At 36.0% G+C, this 20,002-nt stretch overlaps 1 protein-coding gene across 1 annotated transcript in view; it reads left to right on the top strand.

Moving 5' to 3' along the window:
• LBR (lamin B receptor) overlaps nucleotides 1–13,232 on the top strand; it is a 28,425-nt gene extending 15,193 nt beyond the window's left edge. Inside the window, exons 7-13 of the mRNA XM_044676886.1 lie at nucleotides 1,668–1,859; nucleotides 2,619–2,722; nucleotides 3,589–3,714; nucleotides 6,873–7,041; nucleotides 7,505–7,585; nucleotides 7,704–7,826; nucleotides 11,039–13,232. Coding sequence (XP_044532821.1) covers nucleotides 1,668–1,859; nucleotides 2,619–2,722; nucleotides 3,589–3,714; nucleotides 6,873–7,041; nucleotides 7,505–7,585; nucleotides 7,704–7,826; nucleotides 11,039–11,199 — 956 coding nt within the window. The 3' untranslated portion in view covers nucleotides 11,200–13,232. The remainder of the gene's footprint in view (nucleotides 1–1,667; nucleotides 1,860–2,618; nucleotides 2,723–3,588; nucleotides 3,715–6,872; nucleotides 7,042–7,504; nucleotides 7,586–7,703; nucleotides 7,827–11,038) is intronic.
• The last annotated feature ends 6,770 nt before the right edge of the window (nucleotides 13,233–20,002 follow it).

Below are 20,002 nucleotides of genomic sequence, written 5' to 3'. Positions count from 1 at the left end.
ATATGAAAAGTACAAAAAAAGAAGAAATGTAATAGGAGCTTTTGCTCTCTAGGAGCTTACAACCCCAAATTCTTTATCAATATAATCCTTGGTATAATATTGAGTACTCAAAATTGGGCTTAATTTGATTGGGATACTGTCTTCACTACAAAACTATGTATGTCTCCCTGTTTTTGGAAATCTTTTAAATTGTGTTGTTTTAGTTTTTGCCACCAGGTCTCTTAACATAAGTATTTTATAGTTCTCTCTTAGTGCCAATTTGTGTTTTTTTAAGCAGTCTCATTTTTTTCTTTATTCTCAAAGGTTAAGCAAAGTACTAAGGCTTGGGAGATCTGAGAAACGTTACATTAGATTAATACTTTCATTTCTTTGTCTATTCAGTGAGTAAAATATTAAGAATTAATGACCAAGGGGGAGCTAGGTGGTTCAGTGGATAGAGAGCCAGACTTAGAGGTGGGAGGTCCTGGGTTAAAATATATGTCCCAGAAACTTCTTGGCTATGTGACCCTGGGCAAGTCATTTAACCCCATTAAGCCTAGCTCTTATCCCTTTCCTTTCTTCTGCCTTGAAAACAGTATTAAGTATTTTTAGACTGAAGGTAAAGGTTAAAAAATTAATGGCTAAAGAAGTCTGCAATCAATTGTATGCATATTTAATTTTATATAGTCATTTATTTTTAACTCACATAGCAGCTGTGTTTTACCTATCACTTTATCAGGTATATTATATAATAAGTTTGGACAAAGTATAGCAAGTAGAATTAAAAAGTCTACTCTGTATTTACTCAAACCCTATTTGAGAGCAGACTAGATTCTAAAAATAGACAAGGTAAGATTGATACTTAATGCTGCTTCAAGATGCATTTTTACAAAAGCAGTTAACATAGAATTCCATTAAAATACTATTCCCCCACCCACATTGATTTCACCATCATTATGTATCATATACTGTGCTCAATCTTGAGAAGACAAATATGAAAGAGAAATAAATAATCCTTGGCGTTAAGGAACTTCTAATGGGAGAGAGAGCACATATAGCCATTAGGTTAAGGAAGGGTGATGTCAACAGAGGTAATAAGTGCATCCATGGGATAATCAAATCATATGCCCTTTTTCAGGAGCAATGGTGGTATTAATTTAATTGTTCTTCCTAGAGCAATAGGTAAAAAGAAGGGACTAGAACTGTGGGAGAAGTAGCCAGCTGTATGGTGGGATAATGGTCATATTTGTCATAGATGGCAAGATTCAAGCTATCCTTAAGTCTATATTATGGTTGTGGGAATTTGGCATCTAGAATCTTAAGCAAACTTCTTTTATGCTTCTCAACTCTGACTTTTGCTCTGAAAAATAGTAGCATTACCAAAAGATTATGATTATCAGTTCAAATTTTGAAGGTTTTAGGTATCTACTGATAAAAAATATTAATTTCTTATTTATCTTCCTAAAAGAGCAAATTACTCCCAGTTTTTCAACATAGTTGATATAGCGTTAATATTCTTAAGTGTTCTCAGATAAGCATGGTTTGTGTATTCTCAGAAAGCCTTTCTATTAACTATACTTAGTCTAAATAGTGAAGACAAAGACATTTTAAAATCTATGTGACTGTAGCACCTTACATAACTGTCTTCTCATTTAATTGTTAACTGTCTACTTTTTTTCTTTTTAAAGGATTCTATGCTTTTATCCTGACATCTATAGTCATTGGAACATCTTTGTACTGGGGGATAGAATTCTATTATGTGTATGACCACTTTCTTCAGTTTGCAGTTGCAGCTACAGTTTTTTCTGTAGCCTTGAGCATTTATCTCTATGTGCGGTCCTTGAAAGCATCCAGTGATGAGCTCTCTCCAGGAAAATCAGGTGAGCATGCTTTAAAAACATTTTTTTCTTTTAGAATGTGGCTTCATGTGGAATTTTGTGAACTTTACAACTTGATGCAAGTACTTATTTTCAAATACTTAGGAGGTTGGGCTTTTCTGAAATGAGAAGATGAGGAAAATTTTTTTGAGAAAGAATGGAAATAATTTCTTGATAGATTAAGTATTTAATGTGACTGCACCATTTTTAATAACTTGCTTATAGGGTCCTATGATTTAGAGTAACCTAGGTTTTCATAGATCATTTGAAGCAATTCATAAACGACTTGCCTAGAATTATACCATGTATTGCTTCTCAGCCTTTTGGCTAAGATCAGGTGTAGAATTATACCAAGTAGAAGGTCAGAATTTGTTATTCAGATTCTAAGTACACTTTCTATTATACTAATTACCTACTTCTGGCTAACAAGCAGTGTCATTTATGAATAATTTTATTTTAAATCCTGATTCAGTGAATAGTTTTTCTTTAAAAAGTGTTAATAGAGATTTTATCAGAAAACTATTGGTTTGCAATTTCCAATATTTTAAATATCTGGGGAATCTTGTTTCTCTTCTTAAAATCCTAGTTCTTATAGATTCATTAGAGTTTAACCAATGCTTTTCTCATGCCTCAATTCTTTGTATATGCATTCTTTTCAGATGTACACACAAAAAAAAACAGCTTCAGATTACAAAATGCTGAAAATTTAAAGCCTCATCATTGGGCTGAAATGATTTCGGAAAAATACTTTTTCTTTTGCAGGAAATGTTGTCTATGATTTCTTTATTGGCCGTGAATTAAATCCACGAATTGGACATTTTGACCTCAAATACTTCTGTGAATTGCGTCCAGGATTGATTGGTTGGGTTAGTCCTTTCTTAAATTCAGTAATATGGATGATCAAGTTCTATATTAATGTTTAAAAAAAGAAAAAACTAAATACCTGATGCTTTATTATTATTTTTTTAAAACCCTTACCTTCCGTCTTGGAGTCAATACTGTGTATTGGCTCCAAGGCAGAAGAGTGGTAAGGGTAGGCAATGGGGGTCAAGTGACTTGCCCAGGGTCACACATCTAGGAAGTGTCTGAGGCCAGATTTGAACCTAGGACCTCTTGTCTCTAGGCCTGGCTCTCAATCCACTGAGCTACCCAGCTGCCCCCCTGATGCTTTATTTTTAATTCTAATTATAAGGTGTTCACAAATTTAGTCATGCAAAATTAGATGATTGATGTTGAGATTACATGGAAACCAGTATTTTAAAATACTTTGCCCTTTCATGGTATGTTGTTAAGAAGGAGATTTACAAATGTTCTTTCTTTATGGCTTTTATCATCCATATTTTCATTTAAATATAAAAGTCTTCTAAAAAAAACCTCCTTTTGATGTCTCATCATTGCAATAGAGATGACTATGGTTTCCTAAGAGCCATGTTTTTGGAAGATAAGCTGTGGCAAACCCTAATGGATTGTAAAGGTTCAGGCATAAACCCTGTTGTATACTCTGTTTCCATTATTGGAAGACCAGCTTTTTAAAATTTGGGAATGTCCACTGCCCTATTGGTTACAGGATGATGTGGGCATATCAACTCTTGACGACTGTCTACCAAGTCAAGGTTGTGATCTGCATGGTGCGTGGAGGAACCGTATCAAATGACAGATCCTTTAAGTGAGAAAGCATGTTTTACCCCTTTAACTGGATTCATTTGTACTTTTTTCACACTTTTTCTTTTAGGTTATTATTAATTTAATAATGCTTTTGGCAGAGATGAAGGTCCAAGGTCGTGACACCCCATCTTTAGCAATGATATTGGTTAACAGTTTCCAGCTTTTATATGTTGTGGATGCTCTTTGGTATGAGGTAATTATTCCTGATATGAGAATTTAAGATTATTAATAGTTCTGAATATGACACCAAAATTATCTGTGGTATGTTTTTAATCTTTGTTAATGTGTACTTCTCTCATGTTTACTCTTGCTCTCCCAAACTATTGCTACTCTTCTGGGTTCATCCATGAATCCATATGCTGTCACTCTCAATCTTTCTAGCTGTCAGAAAGCCTCTCCCCTTAGATGGTCTGCCCGCATACACTTGTGTGTGTAGTCTCTGGCCATCCAAACTCAAGACTCTGAAATAGGGATAAAGAAGAAGATGGGTCTTGCATGAATGGCCCTGTCATTCCTCTCCCTGTGGAGCTTGTGTTGGGCCTTGTTTCCCTTCCCTTCTTAGATCCAGGGAGTCATTGTTCTCCACTGTATTAACATACCTTTACACTAGCTCTGAGCTGTCCCAGAGTGTGCTGCTCTGAGCCTGCCTTCTTCTTTGGGGATACTGCCACCACATATTGCTTCTATTTCTCCCTCTGTTGAGTCTTTTAAAAAACATTTAATTAATTAAGAATATTTTCCCATGTTTACATGATTCATGTTCTTTCCCTCCCCCCCCCCCCCACTCTTCTCCCCCTTTCCCCAGAGCTGACAAGCAATTCTGCTGGGTTATCCATGTATCACTGTTCAGAATCTTTCCATGTTATTCATATTTGCCGTAGAGTGATCTTTTAAAGCCAAAATCTCCAATCATGTCCCCATCGAACCATGTGATCAATCCTATGTTTTTCTTTTGCATTTCTGCTCCCATAGCTATTTCTCTAAATGTGGATAGCGTTCTTTCTCATAAGTCCTTCAGAATTGTCTTGGATCCTTGCATTGCTGCTAGTAGAGAAGTCCATTACATTCAGTTGTACCACAGTGTATCAGTCTCTGTGTACGATGTTCTCCTGGTTCTGCTCCTTTCACTCTGCATCAATTCCTGGAGGTCATTCCAGTTCACATGGAATTCCTCCAGTTCTTTATTCCTTTGAGCACAAAAGTATTCCATCACCATCAGATACCACAATTTATTCAGCAATTCCCCAACTGAAGGGCATCCCATCATTTCCCAGATTTTTTGCCATCACAAAGAGCATGGCCTTAAATATTTTTGTACAATGCTTTTTCCTTACGATCTCTTTGGGATACAAACCCAGCAGTGGTATGACTGGATCAAAGGGCAGGCAGTCTTTTAAAGCTTTTTGTGCATAGTTTCAAATTGCCTTTCAGAATGTTTGGATTAATTCACAACTCCACCAGCAATGCATTACTGTCCCAATTTTGTCACAACCTCTCCAACATGTATTACTGTGCTTTGCTGTCATATTGGTCAATCTGATAGGTGTGAGATGGTACCTCAGAGTTGTTTTGATTTGTATTTCTCTAATTATGAGAGATTTAGAAAACTTTTTCATGTACCTATTGATAGTTTTGATTTTTTTATCTGAAAATTGCCTATTCGTGTCCTTTGCCCATTTCTCAATTGAGGAATGGCTTCATTTTTTTGTACAATTGACTTAGTGCCTTATAAATTTGAGAAATTAGACCTTTGTCAGAAATTTTTGTTACAAAGATTTTTTTCCCCAGTTTGTTGCTTCCCTTCTAATTTTGTTTGCACAAATCCTTTTTAATGTAATCAAAATTATTCATTTTATGTTTTGTAATATTCTCTATCTCTTGCTTGGTCTTAAATTCTTTCCTTTCCCACAGATCTGACAGGTATACTAATCTATGTTCACCTAATTTATTTATGATTTCACTCTTTATATTTAAGTCTTTTAACCATTCCCCTCTGTTGTCTTACCTAGATGCTTTCCACCAGGTTTCTCTTTTTGTGCTCCTAATGATCTTGAATGGATATCTTCTTAATATATGGTGTATTTCCCTTCTCTCTCCGTTACCTATTCTTTTCCTTTTGACTAAAATGGACTGTAGCTGTTATCAGTTCCAACCCCTTCATTTTAGAGATGAAGATACCTGAGACCAAGGAAAGTTATGGCTGATACAAGGCCATTCAGCTTCAGAGGACTTGCACCCAGGTCCACTGACTCCAGAGACCCTGTTCTTTATACTACTTCAGGTTTGGACTAGATGGAGGGAAGGGAAAGGAATAAGCATTTAAGTGTTTACTGTGTTGTAATTCTGTTCTAAGCACTTTTTACAAATATTATCTTATTTGATCCTCACAATAACCCTGCAAGGTAGGTGCTTATATTATTCCCATTTTATAGTTGAGGAAAGTGAGGCAAAGGTTAAGTGACTTGTCCAGGGTTGCACAACCAGTAAGTGTCTGAAGCTGGATTTAAACTGAGTTCTTCCTGACTCCAAGCCCAACTCATTATCCACTGCACCACCTGATGAGGCTGCTGTGAGGCCTCTTTCAACTCAGAATTCCATAATTTTGGTTAATGTGTAGGACTCAGCTTCATACTAAGTGGCCCCAAACTATATACTTTTTGTGTTCTTGTTTCTGCTTTTTCTCCCCGCCCCCGCTCGTTAGGCTATAAATCTCTTTGAAGAAGCTAGATGGTGCAGTGGATGGAGCATTTGGCCTGGAGTCAGGAAGACCCGAGTTCATACCTCCCCTCATAAACTTATTAGCTGTGGGTGACCCTGGGCAAATCACTCCTGACCCTATTTGCCTCAGCTGTAAAATAGGAATAATAAGAGTACCTATGTTCTAGGGTTGTGAGGATAAGATGAGATGTTTGTAATTATGTACTTAGCATAGTTCCTAGCACCTTCTTAATAAGTGTGTGGACACATGAGAAGGTGTGTATAAGGCAAAGTTCCTGACTTGAAAGGATGAGTCTCTGGATGGGGAGGGAGATGAGACTAAAAGAATGTTTAAAATTACTTCTAGAAAGGAGTAATAGGCTCAGAATAATGATTTGTGGAACTCACAGTTCAAGTTCAGGGCTTTAGTGTGACATCTTTTTTGCCTTTTTCCTGGTTGTTTCACATAATTGGACTCAGATGATAAATCACTATAATTTTTAAAATCAGAAGGTGAATATGACTTCTTAACTGATATCTTCCTATTTAATGTTTACTAACGAATACTATCATTAATTTTAATTTTATTAGAACTTAATTGTCAGACCTTGATTTCAGAGGAAAGTTATGTCTTTTTCCCTACTATATTTTTAGGAGGCTTTGCTGACAACAATGGACATTATCCATGATGGATTTGGGTTCATGTTGGCATTTGGAGATTTGGTGTGGGTGCCATTTGTTTATAGTTTACAAGCCTTTTATTTAGTCAGTCATCCTAATGAAGTTTCTTGGCTTTTTGCATCCGTGATTATTGCTTTGAAACGTAAGTCATAATTTTACTTGTTTAATGTTCATTATTATGTATGGCGTTCATTACGCTCCCATATGTCTGTTTATTGCATGTCAGTCATTGAAAATGCACATAGTTCATGGCAGAAACAGCTTTTTCAAAAGTGCTTTTTAAAAAAAATTTAAACCCTTACCTTCTGTCTTAGAATTCAAGATATTATGGCCTTAAAACTAGGTGATCCTTAGAAGTGGGTGGGGAAAGTCATATTTTGGTCATATTAAAAACCTATTCTAATAATTGAGGTTATGTATTAGAATTTGATGCCATAATTTTCACTCACGTGACATTCCTTTTAATCTTTGTCCATCCTTGATCCCAAGGGTTTAATAAGTATTGACATAACTAAGGAAAATGTGGCAACAGTAAATTTTTGAAAACTACTAGAGTTTGTTAAGTCATTTAAAATAGGATATTTCTTTTTCTTTTTAATTTTTAGTTTCAGGATATATAATATTCCGATGTGCAAACTCTCAGAAAAATGCATTTCGGAAAAATCCCAACGATCCCAGTTTGGCACGTAAGTTGTTATATTATTATAAATTATTATACAAAATAATTCTTTTTATGTACTAAAATTGCATGTGCTTACATACTTGATTATATGAATGAATTGCATAATATTTCTTTGTTCACAGATCTAAAAGTTATTCATACTTCAAGTGGAAAGAATCTTCTAGCATCTGGCTGGTGGGGTTTTGTTCGACATCCCAACTACTTGGGTGATCTCATTATGGCTCTGTCGTGGTCTCTACCATGTGGTAAGATACTGATACTTAAGTACTTGTAATGAAAGTCTGTATTGAGTGTTTTAGCAGCAGAATGAAAGATCTGTAGATACTGTTCTTAAATGGCCATGTGAATTTGAATCCAATGTAATAATGTTTCATTTCTGCCTTATATAAGGGTTATAAGGGTTTCAATATCTCAGACTGTTCCTGCTTTACATTTAGGAAGAAACCATATATGCTGATATCTAACATACTTGAGTGTTTTGGAGGAGCTGGAAAATTTTCTAAGATGTTGTTAAATATTTAACTTGTTGATTTAGTCAGCATTAAGAATAATTATATATACATTGTAGCAGCGATTCCTTTTTAGGGACTATGGGGGTGAATGGTTTCTTTTTGCTGTTGTAGCCCTAAATTGCTTTACAAAAAATGGCTCCTTATACTCTTGTCTTAAATGACTTTTGCCAAGGAAACCAGATAATCCCAGTACATCCTAATTTTATCCCTAGTACTAAGAAGACTTTGCCTTAAAATGTTCATGATTGGGGGTGGGGGGAGGAGAAAGGGGGAGACCTACTGAGTTCTAAATGTTAGAGCTGTATATATGGATTTTACTTGCAGTGTGCAAAGTAGCTGCCACCAAGTAACAGTTTGTAGTCTGCTGCTGCTGGTATCAATTCACAGGACCCAATAAATAACTTAGCACAAATGTAGATGTTTCTTGTTGAGAAAATTTGTATATTCTGTTAGGAAAGTGGAAGGTAAAGGAATGCTTTTAAAGCAACTCTTTTTAAAAAACATTTAAAATTTATTATTTACTTTTAACATTATTTTCGAAAAATTTGAGCTCCAAATTTTCTCCCTCTCCTCCCACCCATTTGTGAAAGCAAGAAATGTAATATCAGTTTTACATGTAAAAAATAAAATGGAAAAGTATGCTGCAATCTACATTCAGTCTCCATCAGTTCTTCTCTGAAGTGGGATAGAAATTTTTATTGTAAGTCCTTTGGAATTGTCTTTGATCATTGTTGTTTTGTTTAGTCATTATGACTCTTTGTGATCCTGTGGACCTTCTCATGCCAGAACTGTCCATGTGGTTTTCTTGGCAAAGATACCAGAGTGGTTTTCCATTTCCTTTCTAGTGGATTAAGGCAAACAGAGGTTAAATGACTTGCCCAGCTAGTAAGTGTTTGAGGCTGGATATGAATTCAGGTCTGACTGTCTCCAGATCTATCTTCAAGGCAAACAGGTTAAGTACATTTCTATTCATTACCAGTAAAATTCAGCAGGAAGAAAGAGAAAAAGATGTGCCATTTGAAGGTAACTGCAGATAATATAAACCACTTAGGTCTCTACCTGCCAAGACCCATGCAGAAACTTTATGAAAAAAATTACAAAATATTTTTTACACAAAGGCATATTTCAATAATTGGAGAAATATTAATGCTTCTGGGAAGGTTGAGCCAATATAATAAAAATGTCAAAACAGTTTGGTGCTGGATAAGTAAAAGATTGATCAGTGGAATAGGTTTTGTGCATGATACATAGAAACAAATAAACACAGAAATTTAGTGTTTGCTACACCTAAAGATCCCAACAATTAGGGCAGTAACTCAGCATTTGACAAAAACTATTAGAGAAAATTGGAAAGTAATCTGGCAGAAACTTAAGTTTAAAATAACATCTGTTACCATACATAAGCTCCAAATGGATATTTGATTTAGTTATAAAGGGTGACATCATAAACAAATTACAGTAGCATGTAAGACACTGTCAGATCTGTGGAGAGGGAAAGAATTCATGACCAAATAAGAGATGGAGAATTTAACAGAAAATAAAGTGGACGGTTTTGATTACGTGAAATTAAATAAATTTTTGCACAAAGCCAATGCAGTTAAAATTAAAATAGAGGTGAGAAATCTTTCCTTAAGAGTTCTCTGATAAATGTGTCATTTCTAAGATAATACAGAGAACCAAGTCAAATTATAAGAGCTATTCCCTGATTGATTTAAATTGTTTGTAGAAAAAGAAGTCCAAGCTATCAATAGCCACTTGAAAAAATGTTCTTAAGCATTCATGATTAAAGAAATTGAAATTAAGATAACTCTGAGATAGTGCTTCATACCCATCAAATTGGTTTAAATGGACAAAAATGGAAAATATCAGATGCCAAAAGTGCTGTGGGAAAACATGTTCTTTAAGGTACTGTTGGAAAACCATTGGGAACCATGTCCAAAAAGCTGTTTTAAGTCTCTGTATTGACTCATTAACACCACTATTATTTCTGTACTCCAAAGAAGTCAAAAGAAGGGAAAAGGGATTTCATATATGAGCAAAACTATTTATATAATAGCTTTTTTTTGTAGTTGCAAAGAATTAGAAAATTAAGGGATGCCCATTAATTGAGGAATGGCTAGACAAATTATGTTATATTAATGTGGAGGTATACTATTGTGTTGTAAGAAATTATGAGAGATAATTTTAGAAAAACCTGGAAAGACCTAGATGTAAGCTGATAAGGTCAAGTGAGCAGAACCAAGAGAACAATCTAAGTAGCAGCAATATTGTAAGGACAGTCAATCAACCAAAAATTTTAAGAACTCCAATCAATACATTGACCAACCATAATTCCAAAGGACTAAAGATGAAACATGTGACCTTGGGCAAGTCACTTGACCCCTATCGCCCACCCTTACAACTCCTGGGCTAAGGGGATGAAAAAGGAGGAGGGTTGGGTGTGGGGCTAGCAACCCCACCCTGTAAAAACTACATATGCTAAAGAAACTGCAACCTAAAGTAGGGGCAGCTGGGCTAGCTCAGTGGATTGAGAGCCAGGCCTAGAGGCGAAAGGTCCTAGGTTCAAATCCGGGCTCAGACACTTCCCAGCTGGGTGACCCTGAGCGACTGTGTGTCCCATTGCCTACTGGTTGTGGCCCTATGCTCCTAGAATGGAGTCCCAGGATAAAAAAAAAAAAAAAAAAAGATGAAACATGTTTTCCACTCTTAGTTAGAGAAGTGAGAGGCTCTTTATGGATTGAAGATATGGATGATGTGGGAATTTGTTTTGCATGACTATACATATTTGTCATGACTTTGTTCTTCCTTCCTCCCAATGAGTGGGGTGGAGGAAGAAAAGATTTTGGAACCAAAAATAAAACAAAAGTAAAAAAAAAATTGTTAAGGGTTAATCAGGAAGAATGTCTTTATCTACTTTATGATATTAATGCTCTGTGTTTCCACAGGTTTTAATCATATCTTACCATATATCTATGTGATTTATTTCACCGTCTTGCTTATCCACCGAGAAGCTCGTGATGAACACCATTGTGAGAAGAAATACGGTTTGGCATGGGCAAAATATTGTCAACGTGTGCCATATCGTATATTCCCATACATTTACTAAGATCTTTTGTTTTAAATTCTTAAATGCTTCTGCAGTTCTAGCTTCCTTGCAAACAAAACATACCTCTTTTTTCCTACTGGGTCTGTAGGTATTTTGTTCTTTGTTTTGTTTTTTGAAGAAATGCATAATAAGACAACATACTGAGTCATAGATATGTAAGAAATAAGTCTGTCAGGTCAAGTTAAGTTTGTTCACCATTATAGTGACTGAAGTTAGCTGGGATTTTCATGTAGTTTGTTTTAATACACTTAAAGGAAAATAAAATCAGAGTACAGATATTTGAATTAGCTTTTAATGGAAATTTTCCTATTCTTAATATATGAAAAAAGGACAGTCTTAATAGGAAATACACCAAACAGAAATGGAACACTTTTGATTTCTGGATTTGGTTCCTAGCTTTTCAGATAGGCACTTCTGGTTTGATCAGTTGATTTAATTTTTTAAAAAGAAAAATGATAGCTTTTGACTTGGTTTCAGAGTGAATTTCATGTCTAGTTACATTTTTATTTCATCAATTAGGATAGGATTTTCATTTATTTCAATTTAAGTGAATCATTTCGAGTTCCTTGAGTTAAAATTAAAACTGATTCCGTGTTCAGTGCTGGAAACCAAGGTATGAGGAAGTAGTAATTTAGTTGCAGGCCCTAGAGAAAAGAGGAAAAAGTAACAGCCAGCTTACTCAAAATTCTAAAATTACTTTTAAAATGTAAATACATGCTTTCTTTGTGTATAATATGGTGACTTTATGTTCTTTCTGTACAGTATTTTGAATGTGAGGTGCAGTTGCTTATTTAGGACCAGGAAATATCTTTTAACAAAAAAAAGTTCAGTATTTTTTAATTGTACTTTTATGAAAGTTTTATAAAGTAATGTATTGATATGAAATTAAAGTTTTTTAAACAATCTGAGTTCATTTAAATATTGTATTGGAAAATGCTATGAAAATATAGGGGTCACATTTTTAATCCAAAGTTTGTGAATTTGGCTTTGCTACCTCAATTATAGGTTCTCAGTTGCCTTTTATACTATTACAAATAAGTAAAAATAGCTTGGACATATATATTTATATATTTTTGGAATAACATCACTATTTAAACGTTTTTTTACGTGAACCTGTGGTTGAAAACTTGCCATTTCGGACTAATATTTTTGTATATTTTTGACTTTTGTAAATTAAAACACTGTGTTTGCTACTGTTCATTTATGCAGTTTATACTATATTTTGTGTATCCAGTAGTTAAAAATTCTACTTCATTGTTGTGATTTTATTTTTAAAATTGTTATTTTTCATCTTTTGAAGCCTCATCTGCAGATGAATTGAGCATGTATAAAATGTATTTCTTATTTGATTTTATTAGAAGTGTGTTTTTTATGAAGCAGCATCTGCCTTAAAATCTAGTTAAATTTATAGGGGTTCATTATTAGTTGTCAGTGGTGGAATGGTAGCAAAGTCAGAAAATGTGAAAGGGTTTTTCTTTTAAACTGAGATTTTTGTGTTAAAAGTTAAAATAGTTCCCAGTGTCTTAAATATGTGGCATTGTAACAAAACTCTAGTGTGCATGTTGGGGTTTTTAATTATACATTTTGTATATGAGCCATTTGGATTTGTAGTGTCTTGTACACTACAATTTGAAGTATATGTAGTATAGCTTGTTTTAATATGATCATCATGTTTTTTCCTCTAGCACATTGTAACCTGCAGCTTTTGAATATTTCTTTTGGGAAAAATTGTAAAATTTCACTTAAAAATGTTTGTATAGTCACTGTTGTATGCAAGTAGTTTCTTTTTATTACAAACACTTTCAGTATTAAGAATGGCATGGTCTATAATATAGACCATTCGGTCTATGTTATTTTCATTAAATGAGCTTGGTGAGGGGAGGGGTGGGGAAGGGACAAATAGGCTGTTTAATCTTCCTAGCGGTAAAAACCAAACAAACTAACTTTCCTACACAGTGACATGATTTCTGAGTGACTTTAGTTATATTTTGTCTTCCTTTTCCTTTTGGACACAAATTTGATAAGTAGGAGTTTTTTTTTTTAATAAAATTTTAAGTTGAAATAAAGTTGGAAGTAACAGTGTATTAATTTGACTAGTTCTCATATCTAGAAAATACTTAAGTAGAAGGAACCTTAAGAGATTATTTTATTCTACCCTTATAAAGAAACAAGAACAGAGTGTCAAGAATAAAAAAATAATAATCACCATGAGTCTTGAAATATTTTTTTTTTTTTTGTAAAAATCCTTACCTTCTGTCTCGGAGCCAATACATAGTATTGGCTCCAAGGCAGAAGAGTTGTAAGGGCTAAGCAATGGGGATCAAGTGACTTGCCCAGGGTCACATACCTGGGAAGTATCTGAGGCCAGATTTGAACCTAAGACCTCCCATCTCTAGGCCTGGCTTTCAATCCACTGAGCTACCCAGCTGCCCCCCTTGAAATACTTTGAAAAAGGAAGCAGACCAAACTTGATTTTACCTCGGATCCATTCTTGTACAAACCTTACGGTATTTTGTGTGTTCCTCAAGTTGAGTCCAAGGGTGTTGTGCTTCTCTTTGTACAGTGCACTGTGTAATGAACTATTGTTGAATGCCTTTTTAAGAAGCACAATGTCCTCGGTACAACAGTACCACTGGACTTTTAATTTTGTTAGTGGTTTTTTGGAAGTTTTGCACTAGATGGACATTTGACAAAAGTTTGTTTCTAGCCTTGACTGTATCTCCTGACTGGGGGAAGGCACCCAAGCCTCTTTCTTTCTTGTATAGAAAACCTAGAGGGTTTTTATCAGTTTACATTTAAGGAAATGGGGAGACTGAAATGTTTGTAAATATATAGCAAGTTTGTATTTATGGAGTAAATTATTTCAAAAAAGTTTAAAATTCAAATCATTAATGCACTTTCATATTTAGGGAAAAGATGAATTGGATTCTATGTCTAATCACATATTGTCCAGGTATTGACCTGTATTTTTCTACTACTACAATTACAGATCCCTGTGGTGTTTATTCCCCCTCTACCCCTGTTACCCCATTTGGAACATTTGGAACCCATTTGCACTTATGTGTAGGCATCTGAATATTACTTTATTTTGAATTTAGGCTCAGGGTTTGGAAGGAGGGCAAGCAATTTCCTTCATTCAAGATACTTTAGCTTGCTGCAACTTCTTTTGTGTTAATAAAATTGTAAGCTTAATAGGGGCTTTATTTTTTTAAGCACATCCTGTATTTCATTTGCTGTAATATAGAAAAGCTCCCAATTTAAGGGAAGAACTATTAAATGCCAATTCAACAAACATCTATTAAGCATGCTTAATAGATGTTTGTTGAATTGGCATTTTTGTATAAATCATCAAGATTCTATGCTAGGCATAGACTGTATACAAAGATGAGACATTTTCTTTTCTACTGGAGGTGTTTGTGGATACAACATAAACATAGAGAAGTTAAATACAAGGTAATTTGAAGAGGGACAAAACCTCAGAATACAAAATAAAAAAATTTCATGGTTAGAGGAGGCACCTGATTGAGCCTTCCTTGAAGCTAAGAATTTTGAGAAGCATAGTTAAAAAAATTCATTTCTAGGTTTATGGAAATACCCAGAGTTGGAGTATTGGGTGGATCAAATGGTATTGGTGAGTTTGAGTGGAGAATTTGAGAAGAATAATGTGAAATAATGTTGGAAAGGTATTTTGGAATTAGACCACAGAGGATCTTAAATTCTAGGCTAAAGATTTTGTTATGCAATCCAATTATAGAAGCTGTTCAGGTTTTTTGAGTAGGGTAGTGATATGGTTAGATTTAGGATAGAACTATCCCAGAGATCCATTAGCCCTGAACCCAGGCCTCTCTGGCTTCTGCCCTCTATTATTGCCATAAGGCCATATTCAGGCCTCCTTGTTTCTACTTAACATGTCCAAGATTTCTCTTTTCTGTACTCACACAGCCACCACTCAAACTCTTACCATGTCATATCTGCTCATTCTCCCATTTCAAGTCTATTAGATGCCAAACTTGCCTGCCCCAAAGTGCAAGCCTGAACATGGCACATCCCTACTTGGGAAACTCTAGGGCAGGGGTCAGCAATGTATGGCTCTCGAGCCATATCTGGCTCCACCTCCCAATTGGCCAGTCCGGGCAGAGCCCCAGGATGTGCCCCAGAAGGCCCTTCAGCCCCCGCCCCATATTCCAGCGCCTTCCGCCTCCATCCTCCTCCTGCAGGCGTTTATGGCTCTCATAGCCAAAAAGGTTGCCGACTGTTGCTCTAGGGACTCCTCTTAACCTTTAGAATGAAATAAAAAATCCTTTGGCTTTTAAAAATCCATCACAGCTTGGCCCTTTCCTCCCTTTTCCCAGTGTGGTCCCCTCTATATATCCAACAATCCAGTGACACTGGCCTTCTTGCCATTTCCTGCTTGTGTAAGATTAAAAGTAATATCCAATAACTAAGTATTATATTTTATAAGATTTATTAATAATCACTTGAAGTAGAGGAAATAAAAAGACGGAAGTAAAAGCCTGAGTAAAGAGAATTTTTCTCAGCTGCATTAGCGAAAGAGTGTGCAAGGGCGGGGTTACAGAAACTTTATCTCCAAAACATAAGGACGTAATGTGAGGATGAAAGTGGGATTCTGGGAAATGGAGTCCTGGGGTACAAAATTCTAATTACAAAATCCCTCTGAGATTCCAATGGAAAATGAGCATGTAGAAATCTCCCAGATTTGTATGCCTAGTTTCCCCATGGAATCAGTACATATAACCAGCTTACATTTCTAAAGATCTTCAACTAGAGGTACATAAAATATTGCAGTTTCTAAGGGGAAATAATAATAATTTGGAGATAAGGAAATAAAAGAAAGAACAAAACCAATGTTAGATGCATTGGCAAAAAACCAATTGGGTGCAGTCCTCTTTGGCATACAAGTGTAGGTTCAAAACAAATGCTTTCAACTCCCACACAGTTCAAATCACCACATCCTAAAGTTCACTCTGGATCCTTTGGTGCAGTGTGAGGTTTCTGAGGCATCTCCATGGTGCCTTCTCCAAACAGTTCACTTTCTGGATTCAGGGAGGTATCAAGTTTGTTATCCTAAATTTACCCTCAAACAAGAAAAAATTTTTATAAATCTAGAATTTTATGACTAATAATTCAACTCCCCCTGAGGATTGGGAAGGAAGGAAGCTTGAAGGAAGGATGGATGGGTGAAAGGAGAGAGGAAGGTAGAAGGGAAAGGAAGATAGCAGTCCTTGGCCCTGGCAGGGGGAAGTTGACCTGAGCCCTTTGGGGTTCAAATAAAAGATTAGGTAGCAACTTAGGGTTTAAAATAACTAGGTTTTATTTAAATCAGAAAAGGGAAGGTCTAGGGAAAACTAGGAGGTAGATAGAAGGGAAAAAAGGTGCCAAGAGAGAGCTACTAGCAGGTTTCAGGGTAGAGAGCAACAGCCAGCCTTCGGGCTTGAGAGAGTGAAAAGGCACCACAACCCTCTCATGCTTTCTCTGACACCTCTCACAAAGGAAGTGGGAGGTGTCGGGGGAAATTGTAGCAGGGAGTCCTGGGAGATGTAGTCTCCCAGGGCTCAGAATAATTATAAACTGCACAGGAGGGTGTTGACAAATGCATGGATCACCCAGGGATACATGGCTGATTTATGAGGTATATGAATCAATTGTCAAAAGGAAACTAAAATCATTAAAAAACCCATATAAAAGAGAAAAAGTAACTTTTTCTGGATGGAATATAAAATATCAAAGTCTCACGTGTAACAATTCTAAGAAAGGGAAAATAAACCTATAACAGGTCCTTGAATCAGGGCCTGATTAAAGAGATTTATGTCCCACAAATCTATAGTAGTAATTATGCACTTACCCAATCAGCAACCAGGACTACAGAAAATTGCCATATTATAAAAGAGAGAGAAAATGCACTAGATTTTGAAGGAGAAAGGGAAATATTCCTTCGTCTGATTTTACCTTTGCACTCAGGGATAGGGGAGCCAGAATGGCCGCCAAAGTGAGGTACTTAGTAGAAATGTGCATATGGAATGAGGGAATCCTGCATCTGACTTTGCAAATAGCTGCTTCCTTGAACCTCCAAATAAATTCAAGTCCCCTGTCTTGGGACAGAATCTAATCAATCTCACTATGATTGGTTGGTCTCCTTGACCTTGTGCTCGTTGGCACCATGCAGATTAAGTTTGTACTCCTTGGCACTGTGCAGTGGCTCTTTAGTGATCCCTTCTCCTGGAATCAGACACAATCATTAATTGGACCCATAATATTTAACAATCAATGGCAGGTTTCAGTAGTCTAAAGCTTTTGGGTATGCATTGCCATTAGAGCTAACGGACATTTTAAACTTACCCCAGTGCAAAATTAAAAAAAAAACATTAATACTGGTAATGTGCTTCAAGTACAAAAAATGAGAGAAAAAAACCCTCAAATACTCTTATTTCACATACAAGGAAAAACAATAATAAAAAAAATCAGAAGTATATATATATATATATATTTCACATTCAATGAAAAGGTCAGCCATGTAGTGGCACAATACAAAGGTTTCTCATGCCCAAATTAGATCCATTTCCTTTTTCAACTTGGCCATATTCCTCAGTGTGAGTGCACATAATTTTCACTAAGTAACAGCTTTATAAAACAGTAGTATAATAGGTAACACATATTCAAAGAAGTACCAAAATCCCTAAATCACAAGAGCCCATTTAGCAAACAAACCCGTTATCATTAGGATTCACATGAGTATTTATAGCCACTTGGTGTGTGACATTTAAAAAAATCTTTGAAGCTCATGGATACTTGTCACAAGTTCTCTAGATCTAGCCAATCTTTCAACTTTGGCTGAGATATGTAATAGGAAAGCCTGATAACAAAATGGAGATGAAGATGAGTGACAACCAACAGTTATGGAATTTGGAATCCTACCCAGATGCCATGAGCCAAGGGCAAAAGACAGTTGCTGCTAACACTATAAAAGGGCAGGAGCTGATCCAATCTTCCTCTCAGTTGTGAGAAGGGGACCCCAGGGTGGTGGGTGGGTAGGCCAATAACCTTCTCATAGTTACCTGTATCCTGTTGCATTGATCACCAATCCTTCAACTTTGAATAGAGCTATGAGAAATATACCATCTACCTGATTGCCAAGAAAAATAACATCAAAACTCACTATACCTGGTCAGGGCCAAGGTACTAGGCCTGACCAGGGCCAGAGGGGAAAGGAACCTCTCCAGCCAAACTGACACCACTAGAATATTATTTGATCATCCAGTTTTACCATCCTTAGTCTAGCATAGATTCCCACACCTTCTTCCTTAACCTCAACCCTTCCCCTGAGTTCATTACAATTAAATTTTTAAACCAATCTTGGTGGTGAATAACAGGTGAAGGCTGTTATTACTTCAAAGATCTAAGAGCCCTACATATAGAGGGGAAAGGGAATACTTTCAGCTAAGTCGCATTCAACAGCAATATCCAAATACCCTCAGTACTTATCCTCATCTTTAACATCTTTACATTAGCTCAACCCCAAGTCAAGTAACCAGAGAGGCTGCATGATTTAGATCACAGCTCCTCACTTAATCACTTTGACTTGGGCACTGTAGGTGGGATCTGGTGTTCAGTTGAGTTACAAATATTTGTGAGACCTGGTGGTCACTATCGCACCTTGGTGGCTATTCAGGAATCACAACCTTACTCAGCTTAGGTCCTTATACCTTCCAAGGACCTTGGGCGATCTCTCCATAAGGCCCTAAATACAGATCATCAGTACGACCATAACAGATATTTTTTAAAAAAGTCTATTACTGCCATCATTCCAAAATTTGGCAGGAAAACCCAGAAAAAACAAACAAACCTCTGTACTACTGACGAAAACCTTTTGGGTCTAAAATGTTACCAAGAATCTAGACCATTCTGGTGGAAGTGTAGAGTAAGCCAAATAGTACAAATATAAAAACTTGTCTGGGGGTTAGAAAGCCCCCTGGGATAACATTCCTACCTCCCGGATGAGATTATAACCCATCACAGGTTAACCAAGCCCCTTGGGAAACCTATCTCCTCTGGTATGAGACTTTAAGAGCCATAAAAGGCATGTCTTTATATGTCCCATCCATTGCAATGTGGAGTCAAGGACTACAATAGTGAAAATCACTTCAGATGTCTCATCCATTACATTTTTGTAAATGCAGAGTTTGGGAATACAATAGGGCTACTGCACTTCACTTCAATTACTAAATGGACTCTTACCTCTTGTCACAAACAACTCAAAGGCAGGCAAATGATCAGTCAAAGGTGGTGGTACTACTAGATATCTGAAAAAAATCACTTCTGAAGACCCCTTAAAGTCAATTTAAATTCTTAGGTCATTAAATTCTCCAAAGGTTGTATACAGGTTGTAACTAATTTGATAGAGTTTATCCATTGTTGTCCATGTGACAATTGACAAAGGCAAAAAGGAACAAAAGGCTCTTAAGGCAACATGTGATCTTGATGGATCTAGTGACAAACCCAGCATCCATAAGGACCTACGGTTTTGCCACAGAAAAGGATTAGTCCAACTTGTTTATGGACTTTTATAATGGTATTTTCTCCAATCTAATCATAGGGGGAAGTACAAATAAAGACAATGCAATAGAACATATAGCTAATGGCCAAAACACAGTAGCTGAAAATGACTTAGTGTAACAGAAGGTATTAGATTAATATGTGAACTTAAAAAATAAAATTAAATCTTAAAACAATCAGCAAATACAATATATAGTGACAGGATGTGAGCAGTCAGTCCAAGAGTCCTTTT

The sequence above is a fragment of the Gracilinanus agilis genome, chromosome 4, assembly GCF_016433145.1.
Source record: "Gracilinanus agilis isolate LMUSP501 chromosome 4, AgileGrace, whole genome shotgun sequence".
In the NCBI taxonomy this organism is placed as follows: Eukaryota; Metazoa; Chordata; class Mammalia; order Didelphimorphia; family Didelphidae; genus Gracilinanus; species Gracilinanus agilis.
Note: the sequence above shows the minus strand (reverse complement) of the source record. Positions and strands in the feature narration are given on the sequence as shown.